General features: G+C 59.1%; 7 protein-coding genes across 7 annotated transcripts; 3 read left to right on the top strand and 4 right to left on the bottom strand.

The window, feature by feature from the left end:
* Positions 1–761: 761 nt before the first annotated feature.
* THITE_2050737 (uncharacterized protein) lies at positions 762–3,181 on the bottom strand (the record flags this gene model as incomplete). Its single annotated transcript, XM_003654743.1, has 4 exons — positions 762–2,237; positions 2,316–2,347; positions 2,414–3,039; positions 3,102–3,181. 4 exons carry the CDS (start codon positions 3,179–3,181, stop codon positions 762–764), a joined length of 2,214 nt encoding a protein of 737 aa, XP_003654791.1.
* Positions 3,182–6,570: 3,389 nt separating this feature from the next.
* THITE_2117996 (uncharacterized protein) lies at positions 6,571–8,195 on the top strand. The gene is made up of 2 exons (XM_003654742.1): positions 6,571–7,729; positions 7,814–8,195. The coding sequence occupies exons 1-2, from the start codon at positions 6,828–6,830 to the stop codon at positions 7,923–7,925; spliced, it is 1,014 nt and encodes a 337-aa protein (XP_003654790.1). The 5' UTR covers positions 6,571–6,827; the 3' UTR covers positions 7,926–8,195.
* A 666-nt stretch (positions 8,196–8,861) lies between these two features.
* THITE_117309 (uncharacterized protein) lies at positions 8,862–9,573 on the bottom strand (the record flags this gene model as incomplete). Its single annotated transcript, XM_003654741.1, has 2 exons — positions 8,862–9,183; positions 9,305–9,573. 2 exons carry the CDS (start codon positions 9,571–9,573, stop codon positions 8,862–8,864), a joined length of 591 nt encoding a protein of 196 aa, XP_003654789.1.
* A 1,414-nt stretch (positions 9,574–10,987) lies between these two features.
* THITE_2089960 (uncharacterized protein) lies at positions 10,988–13,443 on the bottom strand (the record flags this gene model as incomplete). Its single annotated transcript, XM_003654740.1, has 2 exons — positions 10,988–12,428; positions 12,527–13,443. 2 exons carry the CDS (start codon positions 13,441–13,443, stop codon positions 10,988–10,990), a joined length of 2,358 nt encoding a protein of 785 aa, XP_003654788.1.
* Positions 13,444–14,574: 1,131 nt separating this feature from the next.
* THITE_2022936 (uncharacterized protein) lies at positions 14,575–16,207 on the top strand (the record flags this gene model as incomplete). The annotated part of the gene is made up of 5 exons (XM_003654739.1): positions 14,575–15,022; positions 15,083–15,277; positions 15,349–15,448; positions 15,613–15,938; positions 16,029–16,207. Coding segments are annotated over 5 exons (1,248 nt in total), but the record flags the coding sequence as incomplete, so codon positions are not given.
* Positions 16,208–17,804: 1,597 nt separating this feature from the next.
* Positions 17,805–19,108, top strand: THITE_14002 (uncharacterized protein; the record flags this gene model as incomplete). Its single annotated transcript, XM_003654738.1, has 3 exons — positions 17,805–17,991; positions 18,074–18,772; positions 18,903–19,108. Coding segments are annotated over 3 exons (1,092 nt in total), but the record flags the coding sequence as incomplete, so codon positions are not given.
* A 550-nt stretch (positions 19,109–19,658) lies between these two features.
* On the bottom strand, positions 19,659–22,006 carry THITE_2117994 (uncharacterized protein). The gene is made up of 3 exons (XM_003654737.1): positions 21,333–22,006; positions 20,577–21,269; positions 19,659–20,520 (listed from the first exon to the last, which is right to left on the bottom strand). The coding sequence occupies exons 1-3, from the start codon at positions 21,692–21,694 to the stop codon at positions 19,743–19,745; spliced, it is 1,833 nt and encodes a 610-aa protein (XP_003654785.1). The 5' UTR covers positions 21,695–22,006; the 3' UTR covers positions 19,659–19,742.
* Between the last annotated feature and the right edge of the window lie 460 nt (positions 22,007–22,466).

The following is a 22,466-nucleotide window of genomic DNA, read 5'->3' as shown; positions in this document are numbered from 1 at the left end:
TCAACTCGCCGTCTACCTCCTCGACTTCGCCTCTTGATGCAGTGACAGCCACCATGAGAACGATGCAGCTCGTAACCGTCGTTAGCCTCCTTGCCACCGGCGTCACCGCGGCCTGGACCTTCAACTGCCAGGACGACACTTGGGGCGCCTGCTGCCAGGCATACGACCCTCTGGAGCAGGTCTGCATCCACGGTAGGTTGTACCCAACAGTGAACACTTGCAGCTCGCAGTATCAGTTAACCATAGTGCCTCTGTTCAAGGCAAGTTCGCAACCAATACCACCAAGGCCGGCGCGGCAACAGCCACGTACGAATGCGATGGCAGCAACTACATCTTCGGGGAGTGCTGCAAATACCCCCAGGTCAGTCCCCGTGTCCATCCGTCCCTGTTCACTTCCTGGCCCTGACAGCTTCCACCAGCCAAACCCGAGTTCTACCCCGTACACGAACTGCACGCCCCCCAGGAACTACTGATTACCGGCAGAAGCCGCAGATAGCAAGAGGGTGACAACAGTCCGCGGCGGCGACGGACTCGAATGGGGAATCAAGAATTCACCGCTCTTAGTATGAGGTAGCAACTAGCAAAGTATCCACGGTCCCTCCTCGCGGCCTCTGTTCCCAACGTCTACCCTGACCTCATGGTCCTGAGTCCGGAAAGTGTAGAAGGAAGTTCGGATCTCCGTTCCAAGTCCCCACGTACGGCCCTGCCGGCTCCATGTTTGGATGCTGGAAATACTGATCCAGGAGGTTCTATATCACTGGTTAACAAAGCCACGGCATCCCAACACAACGCCAGCATCCGAAGTGACCTACCCAATCCGGCGTCTCCGCGCCGTCAATCACCTCCGACACAAGATCCGCATACGGCAGCTCCGCGCTGCCGAGAGCCGGCATATCAACACCAGCCGCCGGAGCAGCCGCAGCAGCAGCAGCAGCACCACCCCGGTCCTGAAGCCCGCCATTCTTCTCCGACACCTTGCGAATCATCAGCTCGAGCGCGAGCGCCGCGACGAGCGCCTCGGGCGAGAGCGCGCTGGTCTCAGTCCAGACCTGCAGGGAGGTCTGCAGGGCAGCGAACTCCCTGCGCGCGAGGCCATCGCCGTGGCCGTGGCCGTCGCCGTGGCCGTCATCACCGCCGGCGGCAGCAGCAGCGCCGCCGCCCTCTCCCTCCGACAGCCGCACCGACAGGTCCAGACACAGCACCATCGCGGCGAGCAGGAAGTCGTGCACCGTCAGCGACGTCAGCATCCACCGGTCCTCGTGCAGCCTGCCGCCGGGGCGCGCGGCGCGGTGCAGGTCGGCCTGGCGCGCGAGGATGTCGAGCGCGGCCTCGGCGCAGGCGCGGCGCGAGGCGGTGGTGGCGGCGACCGACGGCCTCGTCGTCGTGGTCGTGGTCGCGGTGCTCTCGTAGCTGACGTAGCGCCGGTGCAGCACGACGAGGCTCTTGAGGTGCAGCAGCTCGAGCGTGCAGCGCTCGAGGATGCGGCTGGCCGGGTCCATGAAGCTGCGGCCGACGTCGCGGCGCTGGAGGATGGCCGGGAGCTGGGCGTAGGCGGCGCGCGCCTCGAGGTCGAGCGCGATCGTCCGGTCGTAGGTCGGCGACGCGAGCGACTGCGTGTGCGCGACGATCTTCTTGAACACGGCCATGATGTCGGCCTTGGCGATGATGTAGAGCACCGGCGTGTCGTGCGTCAGGGGCCGGGAGGGCGGCAGGACGTCCGTGTCGACGGAGAAGTCGGAGTACTCGAGGTTGCGCGGCGGCTGCGCGTCGCAGCACTCGGTGGGTATCATGCTGGGGAAGCCCATCTGGAAGGAGAGCAGGGCATCGAGCTGGAAGATGTTCAGCCAGACGCGTCGCCGCATCTCGCCGTCGAAGGGCGTGATGCCGGGCATCTTGCTCGGGTCGCGGTGGTAGCCCATGCGGATGGCCAGGCGGATGATCGTGCCCATGGCGAACCAAAGATGCACGTGGGACCCGTCGTGCATATCGCTCAGGAAGCGGCTCTGGGTGTGGAGGATCAAGGCTTCGAGGGCGTACGCGTTGGCCGTGGCGTATCCGCCGAGGACCAGGCATTCCACTGTCCGCTGCTGCAGCGGTCTTGCGTGTAAAAGCGTTGAATCATCTGGCTTACCTGCCCTTGCCAGGCGGAGGAGATTCGTTGCGGTACTGAGGAGAGCAAACAGCAGGGCAATCCAGAGAACTGGGGCCTTGGACGGCGCCTCCCAGAATTTCGTGTACTATGATGAGCTGTACGTTAGCCGCGCCGATGGATATCAGGCATCCGCACAAATATTGGCCGATTGGGAACCACTTACTTCTGTTTGAAACTTGTGTGGGTGGACAATGCCTGGGTTTGGCGTCCTCGATGAGCCTCTCGCTTGGCCGTGTTGCGCGACAGATAAATACGACTTACCCAAGACTTGGAACCTGGAATTGAAGTAATGAGAAAGCAACCTATCACACTCCGGTTGTGGCGGGAGAGATTGGAGGATCTCATCAAGACTTAAACTTTGGGGCAGGCCCAACATGGACCTGGCCTCGGGTTCGAGCTCCCATCTGGACGGCGCAGCGCTGCTCGGAGTGTCTTGCGCAACCAGTTCCCCAGGCGGCGATAGGTGCTCCCGGACTTCTCGAATGTCTTCCAATATCGACAGCCAGTGACTGGAGTCGACGTAGTTGACCTGGCCGTCATGAGTCTGCCGTATGCGAGGCGTTTCCGGTTCCAGCCCCGTCTCTTGTTTGCTCTCGCGACTGTCATGCCGAGCTGGCTTGTCGGGAATCTGCGGTTCGCGCAGAATCCCGGGGACGGCTGGGGCATTCACGGCGCTGCCACCTTCTGGTTGCTTCCGCGGTTGGACAACAAGGTCCTGGGCCACAAATGACGAGACCAGAGTCTCTAGATTCCTCAGTCGTTCTGCAAGGTTTGTCTTCTTAACGACGCCGGGTTCGCTGGGTTTGACGTTCGCCGCGTAGTGGCATGATGATGCCCGGTTCCGCTTGGTGCAGCTGTCACAAGGCAAAGCACGGTTGCACTTTGACCTGGAGAGAAAGGTTGATGAGCCACGAAGCCCAGCCCTCGTTGATCCATTCCAGGGACATACTTCCGGGTGCGACACGGTTCGCAGGACAACGGAGGTCTGTTCCTCTTCTCTATTCTTCTCGGATAGGGGGATGAGTCCATGGCGAGAAATTCAAAGGAGAAGGTGACAGTCGCAAATCGACAATGTCTCAGTTAATGCCAGAGGAGCTGCGGAGACGGAGCGGAGATATTATCCCCGTAGCTTCAGCTATCCCCGTCGCCGCGTGGTGTCTGTCATTGTGGTTCTCAAACACCAGGTTAAAGTGGGTCCAAATGGCTGCACCGCACACCCAATTTGACAGCAGTAGCAATAGTGGGCAACCATCGCCATCGAATTTGAAGCTGTAGATACTGCAAAAAACGGCCCAAATGGCCATTTCCTGGTATTTTCAAGTGCTTGTTGATGTTTTGATACTTCCTTTTTAGGCATCTCCTCTATTGCGTACGTTGGGCCCACTAAAACACCTTACGTAGGCGAGCAACGCCTATATACTACAGTGCCTGCGATATCTACGATATGCTTGCGATAGCCAGGATAACTACGATATCTACAACCGCTGTTGAATATCCTAGGCGCCGACCGCTATGCCGAACCGCTATACTGACCGTAGTTCGATATCCAGGGCGCCGACCGCCGTACCGACCGCCGTTCAATATCCAGGGCGCCGACCGCCGTACCGACCGCCGTTCAATAACCAGGGCGAAGACCGCTACGCCGACCGCTATACCGACCGCCGTTCAATAACCAGGGCGACGACCGCCATGCCGACCGCCGTTCAATATCCAGGGCGCCGACCGTTGTACCGACCGCTTTGCCGAACCGTTGTTCAATATCCAGGGCGACGACCGCTACGTAGACCACCGTACCGACCGCTATACCGACCACCGTTCAATATCTAGGGTGCCGACCGCTGTACCGACCGCTTTGCCGAACCGTTGTTCAATATCCAGGGCGACGACCGCTACGTAGACCGCCGTACCGACCGCTATACCGACCGCCGTTCAATATCTAGGGCGCTAACCACTGTACCGACCACCGTTCAATATCCAGGGCGACGACCGCTATATAGACCGCCGTTCAATATCCAGGGCGCCGACCGCTGTACCGACCGCTTTGCCGAACCGTTGTTCAATATTCAGGGCGACGACCGCTATATAGACCGCTATACCGACCGCTATACCGACCGCTATTCAATATCTAGGGCGCCGACCGCTATATCGACCGCTATTCAATATCCAAGGCGCCGACCGCTGTACCGACCGCTTTGCCGAACCGTTGTTCAATATCTAGGGCGACGACCGCTACGTAGACCGCCGTACCGACCACTATACCAACCGCCGTTCAATATCCAAGGCGCTAACCGCTATGTCAACCGCTATTCAATATCTAGGGCGCCGACCGCTGTACCGACCGCTTTGCTAAACCGTTGTTCAATATCCAGGGCGCCGACCGCTGTGCCGACCGCCGTTCAATATCCAGGGCGCCAACCGCTATACCGACCGCCGTTCAATATCCAGAGCGCCGACCGCTATGCCGACCGCCGTTCAATATCTAGGGCGCCAACTGCCGTACCGACCGCTTTGCCGAACCGTTGTTCAATATCTAGGGCGACGACCGCTACGCCAACCGCTATGCCGACCACCGTTCAATAACCAGGGCGATAACCGCTACGCCAACCGCTATACCGACCACTGTTCAATATCTAGGGCGACGACCGCTACACAGACCACCGTACCGACCGCTTTACCGAACCATTGCTCAATATCCAGGGCGCTAACCGCTATACCAACCGCTTTGCCGAACCGTTGCTCAATATCTAGGGCGCTAACCGCTATACCGACCGCTGTTCAATATCTAAGGCGCTGACCACTGTACCAACCGCTTTGCCGAACCGTTGCTCAATATCCAAGGCGCTGACCACCGTACCAACCGCCGTTCAATATCTAGGGCGACGACCGCTATACCGACCGCTATGCTAACCGCCGTTCAATATCCAGGGCGACGACCACTATGTAGACCGCTATACCGACCGCTTTACTGAACCGTTGCTCAATATCCAGGGCGCTAACTATCGTACCAACCACTTTGCCGAACTATTGTTCAATATCCAGGGCGCCGACCGCCATACCGACCACTTTGCCAAACCGTTGCTCAATATCTAGGGCGCCGACCGCTATACCGACCGCTTTGCTAAACCGTTGCTCAATATCCAGGGCGCCAACCACTATACCAACCGCTTTGCCGAACCGTTGCTCAATATCTAGGGCGCTAACCGCTATACCGACCGCTTTGCCAAACCGTTGCTCAATATCTAAGGCGCTAACCGCCGTACCGACCGCCGTTCAATATCTAGGGCGTAGACCGTCATACCGACTGCTACTATAGTGCCTACGATGCCTACAATACCCACAATACCTACAATGCCTACGATACTAGCGATATAGCTACAATGCCATAGTGCTAGCGATTTAGCTATAATACTATGGTACTAGCGATATAGCTACAATGCTATAGTGCTAGCGATGCCTACAATGCCTACAATACTAGCGATACGAACGATACTAGCGATACCCGCGATACTAGCGATATAAGCGATGCCGCGATGCCTACGATGCTAGCGATATAGCTATAATACCGCGATACTAGCGATATAGCTACAATGCCACGATGCCTACGATATTAGCGATACTAGCGATACTAGCGATATAGCTACAATGCTATAGTGCTAGCGATGCCCACGATACCAACGATATAAGCGATACCTACGATACTAGCGATATAGCTACAATACCACGATGCCCACGATGCTAGTGATACAAGCGATACCAGCGATGTCTACGATGCCAACGATGCTAGCGATGCTAGTGATATAGCTATAATGCTACGATACCAGCGATGCAGCTACAATGCCATAGTACCAGCGATGTAGCTACAATGCCACGATACCAACGATGCCTACGATACTAGCGATACAAGCGATACTAGCGATGCTAGCGATACAGCTACAATGCTATAGTGCTAGCGATGCCTGCGATATAGGAAGGAAACGCTAAAAAAAGGAAGTATTTAAACAATACGCCATCATCAGGATATTGCCAAATACATCAAGAGCTTCGAATTCGTGTCCAATACAATGATTTAAACGGTTATATGCCTATATTATAGTAGGCGTTGTAGGCGTTGTTATAGGCGTTGCTCGCCTACGTAGTACGTATAGCGCCTTCGACGTATACAATAGAGGAAATCGCCTAAAAAGGAAGTATTAAAACATCAACAAGCACTCGAAAACACTAGAAAATGGCCATTTGGGCCGTTTTTCGTAGTATCTACAGCTTCAATATTGATGGCACTGATGGCAATGCGTTGCGTACTGCTGTCAAATTGGGTGTACGGTGCAGCCATTTGGACCCACTTTAACCTGGTGTTTGAGAACCACAACAATCTTGTGGGGTCATTGATCTGACTAGCCGAAGACTAGCAACTCTTTTGCCAATCTTGAGACACTGCATGGGCTCCGATGATGCCTCAAGCGCCGGACATAATACGTCCGCCTGTTCTGGCACAATGCAAGGAATCAGCATTCAGATTCCTCGCCCAAGCGCGTCTCGATGCATATATCAATGGCGCTGGTCGCACTTGCCACACTAACTCTCGCCGTATTATGTTTCCGTTCCTCTTCCATCCCCCAGCCCCTATTCCTCCACCCCACGCTCCACGAGCGAGACTCCGACCAGATCCCCGCCCGACATGTCTGCCCTTTCCGTCGCCCACGGTGCCGCCACCACCATATTCTCCAACCTCTTCGTCAAGCTGCCCGTCCCACGAGGAAACCCAGAACTGCCCAACCAGGTCATGATCGTGACGGGATCCAACACCGGTCTCGGCCTGGAGACAAGCCGCCACCTGTTGCGCCTCGGCCTGGGCAAGCTCATCATGGCGGTGCGAAACCTGAGCAAAGGCCACGACGCCAAGCAAGACCTCCTCAAGTCCACCGGCCGGGACGACGCGTCGATCGAGGTCTGGCCGCTGGACATGGACAGCTACGAGTCTGTCAAGGCGTTCGCCCGCCGCGCCGCGCAGCTCCCGCGGCTCGACGGCGTGCTGGCCAACGCCGGCATCATGACGCGCAAGTTCAGCCTCAGCGAGGGCCACGAGAAGACGCCCAATGTCAACGTCATCAGCACCTTCCTGCTCTGCCTGCTGCTGCTGCCCAAGCTGCGCGAGTCGGCCCGACAGACCGGCCGCCCGGCCCGCTTCGTCATCCCCAACAGCGCGCTGCACTACATGGCGCCGCTGGCCGAGCTGGCGCCCGAGGGCCCCATCATTCCGCGCCTCGACGACCCGGCCAAGGCCGACATGGCCGGCCGCTACCCGCTCAGCAAGTTGCTCGTGCTGTACGCGGTGCGCGAGCTGGCGGAGCGGTGCAAGGACAAGGACAAGGACAAGGGGCGTCTGATCATCATCAACACGCCGAACCCGAGCTACTGCGTGAGCAACCTCGCGCGGGAGACCAGCGGCCTGGGCAGCCGGGCCGCCGAGAAGCTGCTCGCGCGCACGACCGAGGAGGGCAGTCGCACGCTGTACCACGCGCTGTGCGACGCGGGCGAGGAGAGCAACGGGCAGTATCTGACCAACTGCCACGTCCAGACGTGAGTATATTTCATCCCCCTATCCTTTCCCCCTTTCCCTCTCATCACTTCGGGTCGGCTGCTAACTAGCAACGCTTGACCCAGCCCCTCGCGCCATGCTTTCAGGCAGTGCGCGCAGCCGCTCCAGGGGAGGTTCTTCGACGAGCTCCTAGCTACTCTTGAAAAGATCCAGCCGGGTATCTCATCGAATATTTAGCCGTGGCGCACGGTGGTGAACCCGAGATGTTTCCGTCTGCGTTTTGCTTTGTAAGGTAGTATCTATCTTGTCGGTCTGTATTTGCCAACGGTGTCGGTGACCCTGGGACTATGTACCCTAAATAATAGACGGTGTGAAGATAGTCAGTGTGCGATTCTGCTTCGGCTGCTCTCAGTTGGTTTGCTAGCCCTCAGATAGTACATCATTGGAGACAGCCTGGCCATCCTCCTGATACTTCCGAGTACAGTTCGGCAGAGTGACGTCTCTCCCCTTTCACTATCTTGGCCCGTGTGGCCGACAAGCTGGCGTAGGTAGGTAAGGACGTTGGCGAGAGTAGAGATATCGACGTCGTCTTTAGGGCGCTCGCCGCTAGGATACGGCGGTTACGTGGTAAGGAGGGTGGAGAAGCGGCGGCAGAGGGAGCAGCTGGGGAGGGTCCAGGTAAGGGAGGTAAGCGTGTTCCGCTGTCACTGCGCAGAAAAGCGGATATTGCGTGAGTCCGAGTTTTTGGATGGACCAGTTCTTTGCGGCGATATCGGAGTGGTGAGGCGCCGTGAAACCCATCAGTTCCCGGAAGCTCTCCCATGGTTCTCGAACAGGCAGCCTTCATGAATCTGTCAGCCATCGTCTTGCCACTCGTACGCTTCCACGCGTACGTGTTGCTACCGTGGCTAGTGGTTTCTAGTTGTGTGGGGAGACAGACATACAGAGCAAGTGGAGTGTATTAACTGTGGCGGGCGGTGGAAGATGAGCTACCCAAGCAGAGTGAAGGAGAGAAAAAGGCCGGGGTGAAGGGGCTCTCTGGGAAAACAACGGTCCTCTGCCACCTCACCGTGTGGTCTTTTGCAATATCCATTGCTTTGCACTTGTCTCCGCCAATGATCAAGCTACACAGTAACGAAGAGTTCTCCCGAACGAAGATGATAGCTGGCTCGACTAGACACCCGGGTAACCCAGCGGCTGGACTCTCCGGTTGTAGTCCGCAGCGCAAATGAAGGTTCTTCCACACATGGGGTTGCCGCAAATGTTTCCAGAATCCACCGGGGGAGCGGGGGGGTTCGAGCCGCCGGGGTAACTTTCACTCCCGCCGTCTCCCAAACCCTCAATTTCGTCCACCTTCCCAATCAGCTCGGCACTGTTACGGTGTGAGATGCCCCACCACTGTTGTCTCTCACTCCCGGTGAACGGTTCCACTTTGACGGTGTGTCCATGCATGGCCAGGCACCTGCCGTCTCCAGTCTTCAGGTAGAAATAGTGCCTATAGGTACACATCCAGGTGGGAGTCAGCACCTGTAAGTGTATCCCTTAGGTGTCCAGGTACCTAGGCACCCAGCCATATATGGCTTGGACACCAAACGGATCAAATGAGAAAGACTTACGCCGGCTCAACCATGCTGACGTGCCACTTCGAAGCAGCGCCACGTGAATGGACCGCGTGCACGGTGCTGCCAGGATTGAAGGCCAGCCACCTCAGCTTTCCGTACACCTTGAGGATTTCGCCGGAGGCATCACTCGAGGTCACCCGAAAGGCCTGCGCCTCGTCTGCGTCTGACCGGTCCAATGCTTTGCCGAGTACTCCGTCGTGCGCGCTATTGAGGGCGAGCAGGAGGCCGTTGTGTCCATTGACTAGGTGAAGAATTTGATCCATTCTGTCAGGGGCGGTCGGGTAGGCTCAGTTGGGACGAATCTGGATACCGTAGTGGATAGGAACTGAGTGCCTAACCTTGGGCTTAGGCAGGAAGGACCAAGAAAGGGTCTTTAAGGGGTTCGTCTTCAGCGGGAGGAAGGGCAGGACCTGGGAGCACGAAATGGGAAAAGCCTGCTGCACCAAGTGAGGCAGCCATCCGCAAGCACTTGCAAGGGTGTTGTGTCCCTTCGTTCTCTCCTGAATAGGGCCGATACAAACCTGTACCTGCCTGCCAGGTGTGTAGGCACGATGCCTATATCTGATTGTCGATGGATTTTAACTGGTCGCGGTACGAGGAAGCGTAACCCGACCGACCTCCGGGTGCTCTCCACCCAATCTGAAGGCTGTACGAAAGCCTTGAGCGGGGGGAGGCCACTCAGGTCCAGTACCTAGTCAACCGTGCAACCCATCCCGGCTTTCAGCTCATGCGGGATGCTGTGGACTTAGTTTCGGCTGATCCGCCGTAAGCGCTTCCAGAAGTTCCTTTCTCACCTTTGAGTATTCACTTGAGTCCAGCCTTGCTCTCCCGGCCCGTGTTGACTCGATGCACTCGGCCGAGATGGAAATGACAGGGCATGAGAAATGACATGACTGGGCGGAATACAAGTGCATAGGCGGCCTTGGAAAAGGGCAAGAAGATGGGAAAGAAAGAGAGGGGTGCCCGGGCCCCCATAATGTGCTGTATCAAAAAAAAAAAAAAAAAAAAAAAAAAAAAAAAAGGGGGGGGGGGGGGGGGTGGGGGGAGAGAGCAAGTCCTGCAATGCGGTGAATGGCTGTGCTCGGTGCGAGAGACCAAGTATGGGAGCACAAGGCCAGCCCTCAAATTGGAGCAAGTGCTGATTTAGTAGCATGGGGGCTGCCCATCAGCGCGGTGCTCTGTGTACTTGTTCATGGACGTCTTCAACGTCGGGAAGGGATCAGCTTTCCCGAACTCAGGAGAAGGTGGAAGGCGACAAGAAGACCTGCAGGCAGACCGCTCCGTCGAATAGTGCCGGGGAAGCCCGTACGCAGCCCACAGAGGCCGCACTACCAAGAGCGTGGTAAGTGTGGTATTCTTGGTCACGCAGACCCGTGGCTTGCGCTGGCCATGACAGCACAGCGACATGGCATACCGCTACTAAGCATACAAGCAAGTTTGTGTTGCCTTCCAGGCAAATGACATGGGGTTTGTGTGGGGATTGAACTCTGACTCCCTATCTGAATAGAGGTAGGTAAGGCACCTTACATTGAGGCTTTCGTGCATGTAGAAAGCGGAAACGAGGAAATAGGTAGTGCAGAGGAGACATAGTGTTCAGCTCTTCGCGCGGTCGGGGAGCCAGAGACACACGCGCATACACACGAAGAGGCATCAAGGTGAGGCATGGCCGCTATGGCCTCAGCGTATGCACCATTCTTGCTGGCGGCCATAAGCCCAGACCCAAATGAAAGGGGCATCCTGCGGGACCGTTTCCGGCCCCTCCAGAGTGATTTCGACGCGGCAAACGTAACGCACTGGAATCCTGCCGGGCACGGTATAAGCCGGATATTGGACGTTGCCTTCTGGCCTGGTCCAGACGGTCCGTCGTATCTCCTTGGCTGTGGCTGGACATGCCGGGATATCGGCGTCGATGATGCCCATGATGGCCCGGAACGGTGGCGGGGGGAGGTAGTCTCGCTGCAAAACTCCTGGCAAAATGACTGCCCATCGCTGGCGAGGACCAAGGGGCGGCGTCTCCTCTAGCACGTCTTGAACAACCATTTCGTACGTGGACGCAAACCATGCCACCTTCGTATCCCCCGGCCATCGCGGCGCCCACCCACGGCCATCTGTCATAGGTTTGAACAGCTTGGGCGAGCCGGGTCGAGGCAGGGCGTCGCTGCTGAACTCAAACCCTCCGAACCGGACAGGCAGGCCGCCGCCGTTGGGAAGAAGCGCGCAGAGCTGAGGGGTCGTTTGAAATCCCGTGTCACGGACGTTGATGAGATCGGGCAGCTGGCGTAGAAAGGACCGCGGAGCCCAACGGTACCCGTCCAGGCCCAGGCGGGGGTGGTTGTGGAAGATGATGCGGGGGTCGAACCGGCCGACGAGATCGTAGAAGCGGGCCATGCGCGCGTCGGCCCCATCCCGCTGGAGGACCTCCGCGGCGGGCAGCCCGAGGATGTTGGCGACACAGACGGACTCGTCCTCGGACCGGCTGGTTTCGCGACTGCGGAGATAGCGGGCGCACGATCGCATGCGCGCCGACACGTCGCGGCCAGCGTCGGCCCCCAACTCCGCGCCCGCGTAAAAGGCCTCGAGCTCGACGGCGCAGAGGAGCCGGAGGGGTGAGCATAGGTTTTGTGGTGCATAGCGGTCGAAGGCACGCATCTCCTCTCGCCTCATGTCCTCAAAGGACTCGGCGCCGTCACGGAACTGGAAGACGAGGCGCCGAGCCAGCTGACCCTCCTGCATAGTCCACAGCCGGTGGTGCCAGTTCGAGAGGTGGATCCGCAGGTACTTGTCGATGACGTCGGCAGAGCGCGGAAGCGAAAGGATAAATGAGTCGAGCACGAGCACCTGCCGAGCGCGGCGGTAGATGTCTGCCATCTGGCCGATGGCCTCCTTACGCAGATCGCGCGTACGGTTGCCTCCAGGGTGGCGGTTCTCGTCTCCCACCGGGACGCAGAGGGTGTCGATCCAGAACGGCACCAGCCGGTTGCCGTCCTCGCCCCTGACCTGCCCAGCCCCAGGCATCTCCATGCCACGGCCCAGCTCGTTCACCAGCGACTGGATACGGGACAGTTGGCAGGCCCAAAGCGAATTTTCCTTGTCATTGTTGCCGAGTCCGTCGGACCACCTGCGCGACGAATTCGTTCGTTAGCCATGCAAAGTCCATGGAGCGCACGGAAGGTATTTGCAAAGCGGCGTGGGCGGCCGTTTGTGGTTATGGCTTACACATGGGATACCGTCACGTATGCATTCGTGTCATCTCCAGCGGAGACGTGTATGGTGTCGCCGTCCCACTGCAGGACCGGGACCTGCCCCTTCTCGACCAGGTGGATGGCTTGCTCGGGGACCAGCTCAGACTTGCACCCACGGCAGCCCGCCGTATGGACCTGCTCATAGTCGCCGGGGGTGATCTTACGGCAGTACTCGTTGCAGATGGCGGTGCTACACCCGGAATGGTCTCCGCGGGCTCGGGGACATCGCAACCCGCCAAAGTAGTAGTCGGCGCTGACGGAAGCGCGGGTCATGGACTCGGGGAAGAACGGCGAGTCGCTGTCGCACCATCCGTTGTCGCGCAGGCGAGCGGCCAGCACAGGACTTGACCCCCAGGACGGCATTACTCGAATTTCGCAGCCGTATATCGCAGAGGCCACGGAGCAGAGGCTCTCGGCCATCGCCTTGATGGACAGTTCAACCAACTGCATTCTCTCCTTGTGCACCTTCGCCATGGTCTGGGTCTCACGACTGTACATATTCAAGTAGTAAAAGGCCCAGTTGAGCATCTCGATAATGTTTTGACCCCGTTGCCACCTGGGGTCGTTGACGTCGCCAACCGCTGCTGGCTCGCTGGAGACGCCCTCGCGCCGGAGCCAGTCCGCGACGAGGTGGGGCAGCTTGGTGGTTCGAACAAAGACCTCGCCGTTTGGCGACGATGCGGAGAGAAAGTCTCGGGTACGAACCGGTATTCCGACCCTCCCAAAGATGGAGATGAGAGTTCCAAAGTAGAGCGACGTCTGAAGTGACTGGGCGATCTCCTCCGGCCGTCGGTCGTGGAAGGAGAGGTGGCCCGTCAGCGGATGGCGAGCCCAGCCAGTGCGATCCCAGTAGCTCTTGAAATTGTACAGAACGTCGTCCGACCCGGACATGTTCGCTTCAAACTCTGGACCCCCTAGGTAAGGGATGTCGATAGGCCGTGAGCCTGGCGGCGTTGGAAGGTGTTCCATCTCGAAGAACGTTTTGGGCGCGTGTGGAGGAGAACCTGTCGGCAGCAGACGCGTTTTGGCACGGGTGACGGGGAGCAGTATGCGGGAACTCGGGAGAGTTGAGCTGGGAGGAGCAGTTCATCCCTCCTGAGTGAGAGTCCCTGCCTGCCAAACCGAATTCAGGATCCCACTCAGGGCCGTGTCGAGAGCTCAGACCAGCTCTTCTGTGAGATAGCACGTCTCCGGAGCTGGACCGGACTGTCCCCCGCCCTCATCCGAGGCACCCGAGCTACCGGAGACCGGGGGGCGAGACTGTGGCCACTCCTCTGTGCAGCTACCGGACGCACCACCATTCATCATTTGTTACAGCTCACATCACGTCTTCCGCTCACTCCCACAGGCCGCCTCGCTCCGTAAGACATCGAATCAGCAAGCGTTGGAGTGCAATTCTTCCTCGTCGCATACACAACAGTGTGCCGCTAATGCCGTGATATTGCCGTGTGTGCTGCTGGAACTTTCATTGTTAGCCAATCATGCGATATATCACGGGTCCGACATGGCGAAATGAGGCTCGATGAATGCATTCCTCGACCTCAGAGGAGGGTAAAAAAAGATTTCGCGGGCGCTTATGGCGGCCTGCCTCGAGTCGCACGCGTGCGGCTGAGGTAAGGATGCAGTGGCCTCCTGCCTACCGCAGTGCGAACCAAATACATGTCGCCGATGTCAATGCATTTGGAGCTCATGTCGCACCGCAGATGCTGATCAATGCGGAGCAAGCTGCGATGGGCCCTAAAGAGGGATAGAGCTGGCCGGGGGACCGCAAAAGGTTGGTCGGCAACCGCCTTTTCCTTCTGCAGAGCCTTCCAGGTTGTTTGCTCTCAGCTGGGCCACCTACCTACTGGCCCCCCAACCCCCGGCGCTCGTTGCTCTCAGTTTGTCGTACTTAATTCTGCCCTCTGACGCCGCGTTGACAACAGATATTTCGAAAGGCAACCAAGCGTCACATGGGAGTTGAGCCCACCAAAGCCTTAACGATTGTGCGATACAGTCGTCGGCGTCACAGCTCTCGCAGAAATGTTGCCCATCATACTCTCTTTTGCCTTGACGGCGCCTCCTCTCGCCGCTGCTCTCGCGTCAGGCGAGAGCCCGGGGGCAGCGCGAGGGGTGGGCTTCCTCCGAGCCGAACTCACAGCCCGCGTCGACCCTCCGGCTCTGCGCCCAGGCAAACGGCAGGTTGTAGGTAGCCTAGGACAGACGCGCACTGTCTACACGATTGACCTGCAGATCGGAACGCCGCCGCAGGCCATCACTGTGGCGGTTGACACCGGTTCCCCAGACACGTGGGTCAACCCCGTCTGCGCGACGGCCGGTTCGCCGGGCTTGATGACGGCGTGCTCGAACATCAAGCCGTTTGCGTGGGCGGCAAGCTCTACCTTCAGAGACCTCGGCCTCGCAAACCAGTTGACGTATGGCATTGGCGCCGCCCTTGTTGAATATGTCTCTGACGTGCTGGGCGTCGGGAGTAAGTCTATCCCAGCGCTCCAAGGCCAGAGAGGCGCACGTCTTTAACGAGGCGGCACAGCTGCCACCATCAAGCCTCAAATCTTCGGAATCGCTATCCAAAGCAGGGACCTGGGCTACGGCATTCTGGGCTTGTCACCTCCGCTTTTGGGCGGCACCCCGCCATACTCATACGTCCTCGACAGCATGGTCCAACAAAAGCTCATCGCAAGCCGAGCCTTCAGCTTGGATCTGCAGGCTGCTGGTGATAAAAGTGGTAAGCACGGCGACGGGTGGAATGGATCCTCCCCGTTGCCCTCTCCTGGCCCAAGTGTTTACTGTCAATAGGCTCCATCATCTTTGGTGGTGTCGACACGAAGAAGTTCATCGGCGCCCTGGCAAAGGTCCCCATAGTGACTCGTCCCGCAACACCGACCGGCCTCGACGGGTGAGTGACTGCCGTCAAGGCGGGTGTACATACACGGATGCCGCTACCGCCGCACCTCGCCCCCCCCCCCCCCCCCCCCCTTTTTTTTTTTTTTTTTTTTTTCCTCTTTGTGAGTCACAAGTATTTAGAGCAAGATCAAGCAAGCTGATGGCGGCAACCCCTAGCTACTGGGTCCAACTAACCGGCGTTGGCATAACGACGCCGGATGGCGTGTCACACACGTCGTCCATCGCGCCCAACCCCGTGCTTCTCGACAGCGGAACCACGACCATCACGCTGCCAGCCGCCGTGGTCGTCGCGGTGAGCCAGTTATTTTCCGGGGCACAGTACGACCCGGGCAGTCGCACCTTTTTAGTGGACTGCGCCAACGCTGGCGCGCCCGGCACCGTCGATTTCACCTTCGGCGGCAAGGTGATTCGCGTGCCCTATTCCGAACTGATCTGGAAAGGCGGGGACCAGTGCTACCTCCTGATCGCAGTTGACAATCAGAGTGAGTACTCGCCTTCTTTACTCCTAGTACTGCCGGAATACTGGCTCAGACACTCAACGTCTAACCTGGTCTTGCTCATTGGTGACACAGACTTTCCCATCCTGGGGACCCCGTTCCTGCGGTCCGCCTACGTTGTTTACGACCAGGACAACAACAATATCCATCTGGCGCAGGCTGCCAACTGTGGCAGCAACGTCATCGCCATCGGCACCGGCACCGACGCCGTGCCGTCCTCGACAGGCGAGTGCACGGCACAGCCTTCGACAACCCAGGTATCCGCCACCGGTGCGTTTTACCTTCTCTCCCTCCCATTTCCCGTGCCGCAAATACCCCCACCGCTCTCTCCCGTCACCCACAGTTGCCATACCATACAATCCGCTGACGGAGTGGAACAGCCACGGTCAGCCTCGGCGACGCGAGCACCGCCACGTCACCAACGGCCATCTTCAGCGGCAGCGCCGTCTCGGCGCCGCCCCTCGGCGCACCGGGGCCGCAGCTGTCGGCTACTTCGGTCGCGGCGAGCTCGCTCACGGCGACGGGGGCGGCCGCCACGTCGACGAGCTCGGGCGCCGCGGAGCCGCTCCGCTGCCAGGGGGGCGCGCTTGGCGCCCTGGCCCTGGCGATCCTTGCGGCGTGGGGCCTGTGATGGAGAGCTTGCTGAGAGGTATTTATTTGACTGTACGCCGGGGCAGGACGGGGACCGTGCTTGGGGGAACGTGCTTGGGGGAAAATGGCTGAACGTAAGCAGAGACTGTCGTGCTGGAAGCGATGTAGGGAGAGGCGAGGCGAATGGATATTAGGCGGTTGAATGCATAATGTCACTGGCACTGGCGCGATATAAGTTCGATGAAACCACCGTCTTCTGTGGCCGCTGCGGGCTTGTGTCAGAGTTCAACGTGCGATAGACCCGATGACGCTTGCTCTCTACTAACTAGGTACTCTTGGAGATAAACTTCATGAAATGGCGCCAAGGCTTTTAATACTCGCCACTCCAATCCGCACACTCAGCACTTGAGCGATGTACAATGGCAAGGTTTTTGGGTGGGGAGAACCCCGGGGAGGGAGGGGGGAGGGGAAACGAAGGCGCGGGAGAGAACCTTGAAGACAGATCCTTGAAGACAAAGGGAGCGGTTTGCTTCAATGGTGTGACCAAGGCGCAGCAAGGCTCTGGGTAATGTTGAAGGTTGACGCTGTGTAACGCGCTAGTGTCCTGGTGAGCATAACTCGGTTGATACATGGATGTACTGCAGCCCACCCCAGCACTCAGCTCGCATGCAGTCCGACGTGTCGGTGCTTGATTGGCAGCAGACATACGCAGGGTCCTGTGACGTGCCGGAGACAGTTTCTTTCCTCGAGCCTGCTCTCCCTCAGGCTCAGCTAGGTCCCCGCTTGGTTACCTGCCATATGCCAAGATGGAAGTTCCCGGAGCATATATCAGGGTTCGCACTGCATGAGCGGGATGCGATAGTTAAAGGGAGCAGAGGCTGGAGCCGTGGTGTTCCTAACGTACTGTACCTTAGCGCCTCGGTCTTCCGATTCTTGCACCCGCCCCAGCCACACTCGGGCGGACGGTCCTCTCACTGAAACCGCGCCCGCCTTTCCTGAACATGCTTGTCCGGCTCGGGAGGTTGTATACAGCAGGAACCGTACTGCTTAAGCAGCCCATTGTCACCGGCTGACCGCCCCCGCGTCCAGTGGTCGGAAACGCCTCAGCACGGTCGTCGTCCCGTGGAAGCCGAAATTGTCCCTAGCCCGCAGTGCCGAAGAGGACCGGAGATGGCGCCGATATGGCTGGCCTCCCTGGCATCATCGTCGGCCACCCATGTGCTCGGCCGAGACGCCGACATGACAGATTCCAGCACCACTGCGATGTCGAGCTGGATGCTATCGCAATGGCGGAACCCAGGAGACATCCTGTCCGTTCTTTTGCTCCTCGGCCCGGATGTCATCCAGCGCGCCATCGCGCAGTTGGCTGGGCGCGCCATCACCCCGGTTGCCTTCTCCTTTGGCTGGGTGGCCTATGCGGTGAGCGCGCTGCTCTCGAGCTTTGGAGGTGCGTCCCCATCCCCCTCCCTCTTCCTTCCTTCAGCGTCCCTGATCGTTGCATCGGTTTAACCAGCTTCTCCCCGTCGCAGATGGACGCCTCATGCCCGAGTCAGAAACGAGCTTCGTGGTCATTGACACCAATAGCGGCCACTCCCGGGTGGCCAGGAACTGGGTGCTCGGCCGCTTGCTACGCGACTTCAATGACCGCCTTGACGAGGAGATGAAAGATGAGCAAGAGCACATCTCGTCGGATAGTCACGACAAGGAGAGGCGGGCGCCCCCTGAGCTTGGAAAAGGGACGGGCGAGGCGAACCAAAAGCACTTCGAAGCGCTGCGTGTCACGGTGTTTGAGGTGGACGACAACCCGCCAGCGCCCCACGGCGTCCCCACACTGGACTGGGTATGGTACTCAGGCATCGTGGTCATGGTCCTTCAGCTGGCCGTCGCGGCCGTCCCGTGGGCCGTGAACGGTGCGTGGAACATCTTCATGGTCACTGCCGCCGGCAACCTGCTGGCTTCGGTTGGCGGCTCACTCCCCCAGTGGCGGCGGGAGAAATGGGCTTGCCCCAAAGCAGGCGGTGATACAGCCGCCATCACAGAGGGCAACGGTAGCCGGAGCGCAATGGTCATCCTGGGAAAGAAGGGCTTGGGCCTCAAATTAGAGGTGCTGGCACGGGGCACCCGCATGGCGCCCGCCACTCGACTCACCAGGGTGGCAAGCACCGTCCTGGCGACGCTCTGGGTCTTGTTCCTCATCACAGTGGCAGGTATAAAGGAGCATACATGGTGTAGGTTTACTGCAGACCTTTTTTTTTCTTCCTTTCCACTCAGCATATGCTGTCTGTCTTCTTGTTTTCGCGTTCCTGTCTGCCCTTGATCCTCCGCCCCGGGCCCTTGGCTAATGTCGGACATGCCCAGATTTGCTCGGCATCGGCCTCGTTGGAAGCATCCAAAACCTCGTTGCCGCCGGAGTCCGCCGCTCGCCCGGGGCTCTCGGCATCCACATCAAGCAGGTCGAGGTGATCCGGGCACGGTACGTGTCCGAAACGCTGAAGCAAGTGGAAAAGAGATACCCGCTCGTTGGCACCGCGCTGTTGAGCGTGTTCTTTCCTGGGTCGATGCGTATCCCGCCGGAGAGAGCAGAGGAGATCTCCTTCTGGCGTGCCGCGCTGGATGCGAGGTACAAGGAGAACAAGCACGGCATTAGATTGGATTGTCTGCCGCAGCTGCTGCAGGAGGAGAAACCCCGCCTGGGTGGCCAGGGGTCGTTGCGAGGATAATCAAGTGTTCCCTCGGACTAATTCGACTGCGATTCATTTCGCGTGTAAGTCTTGCGTTGCCGTGGCAATCCCTTTACTTTGAGCCCACCTCTACAAATGGCGGCCTTCCTCAACCTCCCTGGCCCGCCCTTGCCCTCCCGACCTCGCCGCCCTTCAGGCCGCCGCCCGCCGCCAGGACCCCCTCTCAGGATATTCCACCAACCTGCGCCCGCTGCACACCCGCCTGCCACGCATCGCATTCGAGGTATGCTTTGAGCGGACGGCTGTCATTTTGCCAGCGATTCCGACATAGACGGCTTCAACAACGCTAAGAAAGCGAGAGAGCAGCAAGTAAGTGGCCTCTTCACGGGGATCTGAGACTCGGTACCAAGGACTTGCACATGAGCGAGGCGACTGCGTCTCGTCTCTATTACACTATATTACCAGCAGTCTTGACGAAAGGAGTAGGCGTCGATTACAACAGGCAGCAAGCATCCCCCTAGTGCTGCTTCCCCTTGCACTTCTTCTTCTTGATCAGGGTCAGCTCGTCGCCGACGCTGCCGTCTCCGCGGACGAAAGTCCAGGTCAGCACGGACGCGTTGTGGACGGTCAGCTTGTTGAGGCCGTAGTGCTCCTGATCGAGCACAGCGGTGATGTTGAGGATCTTGCTCTGGTCCAGCGTGCTGTGGCTCTCGATGTTGCCGGCCATGCCGTTGATGAGGTGCGTGATGGACTTGCCCGTGTTGGCGATGTACGTGTGCTTGTCGACGATGGCGGCGCGGTCGATGGTGCCGTTGGCGCCCAGCGGCCACAGGCGCTCGTACCAGTGGATGTGGCCCGAGAGGTATGCGTCCACGCCGTACTGCAGCATCAGGCCCTCGAAGGCGGTGCGGATCTTCTGCTGGTAGCTCGACACCTCGGAGCTGTACATGGGCCGGTGGCTCATGGCGATGACCCACGGCGTTTTCTTGCGGTCGACGCTGGCCAGGTCGGCCGCGAGCCACTTGTACTGCTGGTACGCCTTGTTGTCGTTGTAGTCGCCGTCCACGGCGCCGAACGGCCCGCTGTCGGTGACGAAGGTCTCCTCGGGCGTCGGGTGCGTCTCGCCCTTCTTCAGATCTTGCGCGAACGGCCACTCCGGGCTCCCCGCGTAGTCCGTCTCGCCGTCGATGGCAACGAAGTGGACCAGGCCGTAGTCGAACGAGTACCAGAAGTTGCCCACGCCGCCCGTCTCGGCACCGGGCATGCGGAAGCGGTGCTGGAAGGCCGTGTAGTTGCTGGTCCCGTCAGAAGCAGGCTCGCTGGTTTCAAGGGAAAAAACAGAGAGACTCACCGCTGAGAGGGCGGGCAGCTGTAGTAGGTAAGGTTCGACTTGGGCACCGTCGTGTTCTTCTCGTTGTCGTTGAGGTAGGCGGTCAGGATGTTGCCCGGGCCGTCGAACTCGGCGCAGGCGGCCTCGTGGTTGCCGGGCAGAACCATGTACGGCACCTGCTTGGTCACGTTGTTGAGCCACTGCTGCCACAGGTCCCAGTTAGACTCGTAGAGCACGCTCATGTCGCCGCCCTGAGGCCCGCCCTGGTTGGCAATCTCGCCGGCGGGCAAGGGGACCTTGTATTCGTCGGGGATGGGCCCGCCGCCGGGGAGGCTGGTGGACGAGCCGTTGTAGCACACGGGCCAGTCATCCTCGCAGGGGAGGATGCCCGAGTACCAGTCGTCGGCGTAGGAGATGTCACCGCCGTGCCAGACGAAAGCGGCGTCCTGGTGCAGCACGTCGAGCAGCTGCTTGTACGTGCCGCCAGCGTTCGTGTAGCCCATGTCAGCCAGCACGGCCACGGTGAAAGGCGTGTCATCGCCGGCGGCACGGGCCGTGCTGAAGCTCAACACGTCGGATGCGGTAGTGCCATTGGCGGCCTGGATCTGGTAGTAGTAGGTGGTGCCAGGCTTGAGGTCGTGTAGCTGCACCTCGTGGAAGAACTGGCTGCACTGAGTCACCACGACCTGGGAGCAGGGAGGGGTTCGGTCGTAGCTGATCAGAAGCAATTCAAGTCAGCGCGCCGCGAATGAACGCCGCGTGTGACGGCTGGCTTACGTGTGGGTCGTCCCCGTGGCTTCCTTGTCCAGCTTGTCCTTTCTGGTGCCCCAACGCACGCTCGGGGCGACGCCGAGGCCGAAGGGAGTCTGGAAGTGGATGTTGATACCCTTGGGCAGGTACGACAGCGAGATGACATTGATGTTGTTCGTGGGGTTCGCCGTCGCCGGCCGCACGGCAGGAGGCTCGACCAGACGCGGGAAGCCCTTGCCGTTGCCGTTGACGGTGGGGTCAACCCAGTCACCCACCGGCACGTCGGGCCCGGTGTACGGGTATGCGGTGTCGACGACGGGCGCCGCGGCGGCGGGGCTCCCGGCGAGGGCCAGCAGCAGGGCCGTGGCCGACGTGACGGACGACTTCATCGCGACCTGCAAGTGAATCAACCAGATATTCAAAGCGAGCGGACGATGACTCCTCGAGTTGCGGAGTACATACACAATAATTATGACGCCGTGGCACGCGCGAGGCACGCGGGGGGTGATACGCGAGGTGGTGGCAGGAGGCAAGGACTATATAGTGTATGTACACAACCTACGATGCTACCTACCTGCCCGGGATATCTCGCTGCGGCGCAGGTGCATATCAAGAAGCTGGGTTGCCCTCGAATCCTCCCGCACCCGCAGTGTCCCCCACTTGGCCGCTGGACCACTTGCTTGTCCCTCACTCGCCACGCCTCGCGGTTGCACTCAAGTTTGCCTGCGCCGGGGCCAACACCGCCAATCATCCGCCGGGGACTCGCACGTGCAGGGGCGCGCAGCCTAACTGTTCCCCGATAGGGAGCTCGGTCTGGCGCCCCACAAAGCAATCTCCCGCCATGAAGGACCTGCCAAAGACAGGTAGCCGGCACGAGCCAGGCAGCTCCAGCTTGTTGGCCGGCCATTTGAGAGCCTCGATGATCGTCACGTTCTCAACCGCTTGGCAGGAACGGAGCACCGGGTACCTGAGCTAAACAGAAACGAATGCAACGGCGCTTACTACACTAGCTTCTCACTAACGTCTTTCCACTGACGTTCTACGCAGTAACTTCGTTGCAAGCAGCGCTCAGGTTGCGAGCGGTGGATTGAACGCTGCTGCCCTGCGTACGTTGGAACCAGTTGTGAGGATTGCTTACACTGCCATCGATGGAGTGTTGCA

The sequence above is a fragment of the Thermothielavioides terrestris genome, chromosome 3 (assembly GCF_000226115.1).
Source record: "Thermothielavioides terrestris NRRL 8126 chromosome 3, complete sequence".
NCBI lineage: Eukaryota > Fungi > Ascomycota > Sordariomycetes > Sordariales > Chaetomiaceae > Thermothielavioides > Thermothielavioides terrestris.
The sequence above is the reverse complement of the archived record's forward strand: the minus strand, read 5'-3'. Positions and strand labels throughout refer to the sequence as shown.

Coding starts and splice junctions, on each gene's coding strand:
- THITE_2117996 (XM_003654742.1), top strand. CDS start 6,828: ATGTCTGCCCTTTCCGTCGCCCACGGTGCCGCCACCACCATATTCTCC. Junction 7,730..7,813: donor ACCAACTGCCACGTCCAGAC/GTGAGTATATTT, acceptor CGCTTGACCCAG/CCCCTCGCGCCATGCTTTCA.
- THITE_2117994 (XM_003654737.1), bottom strand. CDS start 21,694: ATGAAGTCGTCCGTCACGTCGGCCACGGCCCTGCTGCTGGCCCTCGCC. Junction 21,270..21,332: donor GCCACGGGGACGACCCACAC/GTAAGCCAGCCG, acceptor GCTTCTGATCAG/CTACGACCGAACCCCTCCCT. Junction 20,521..20,576: donor AGCTGCCCGCCCTCTCAGCG/GTGAGTCTCTCT, acceptor TGACGGGACCAG/CAACTACACGGCCTTCCAGC.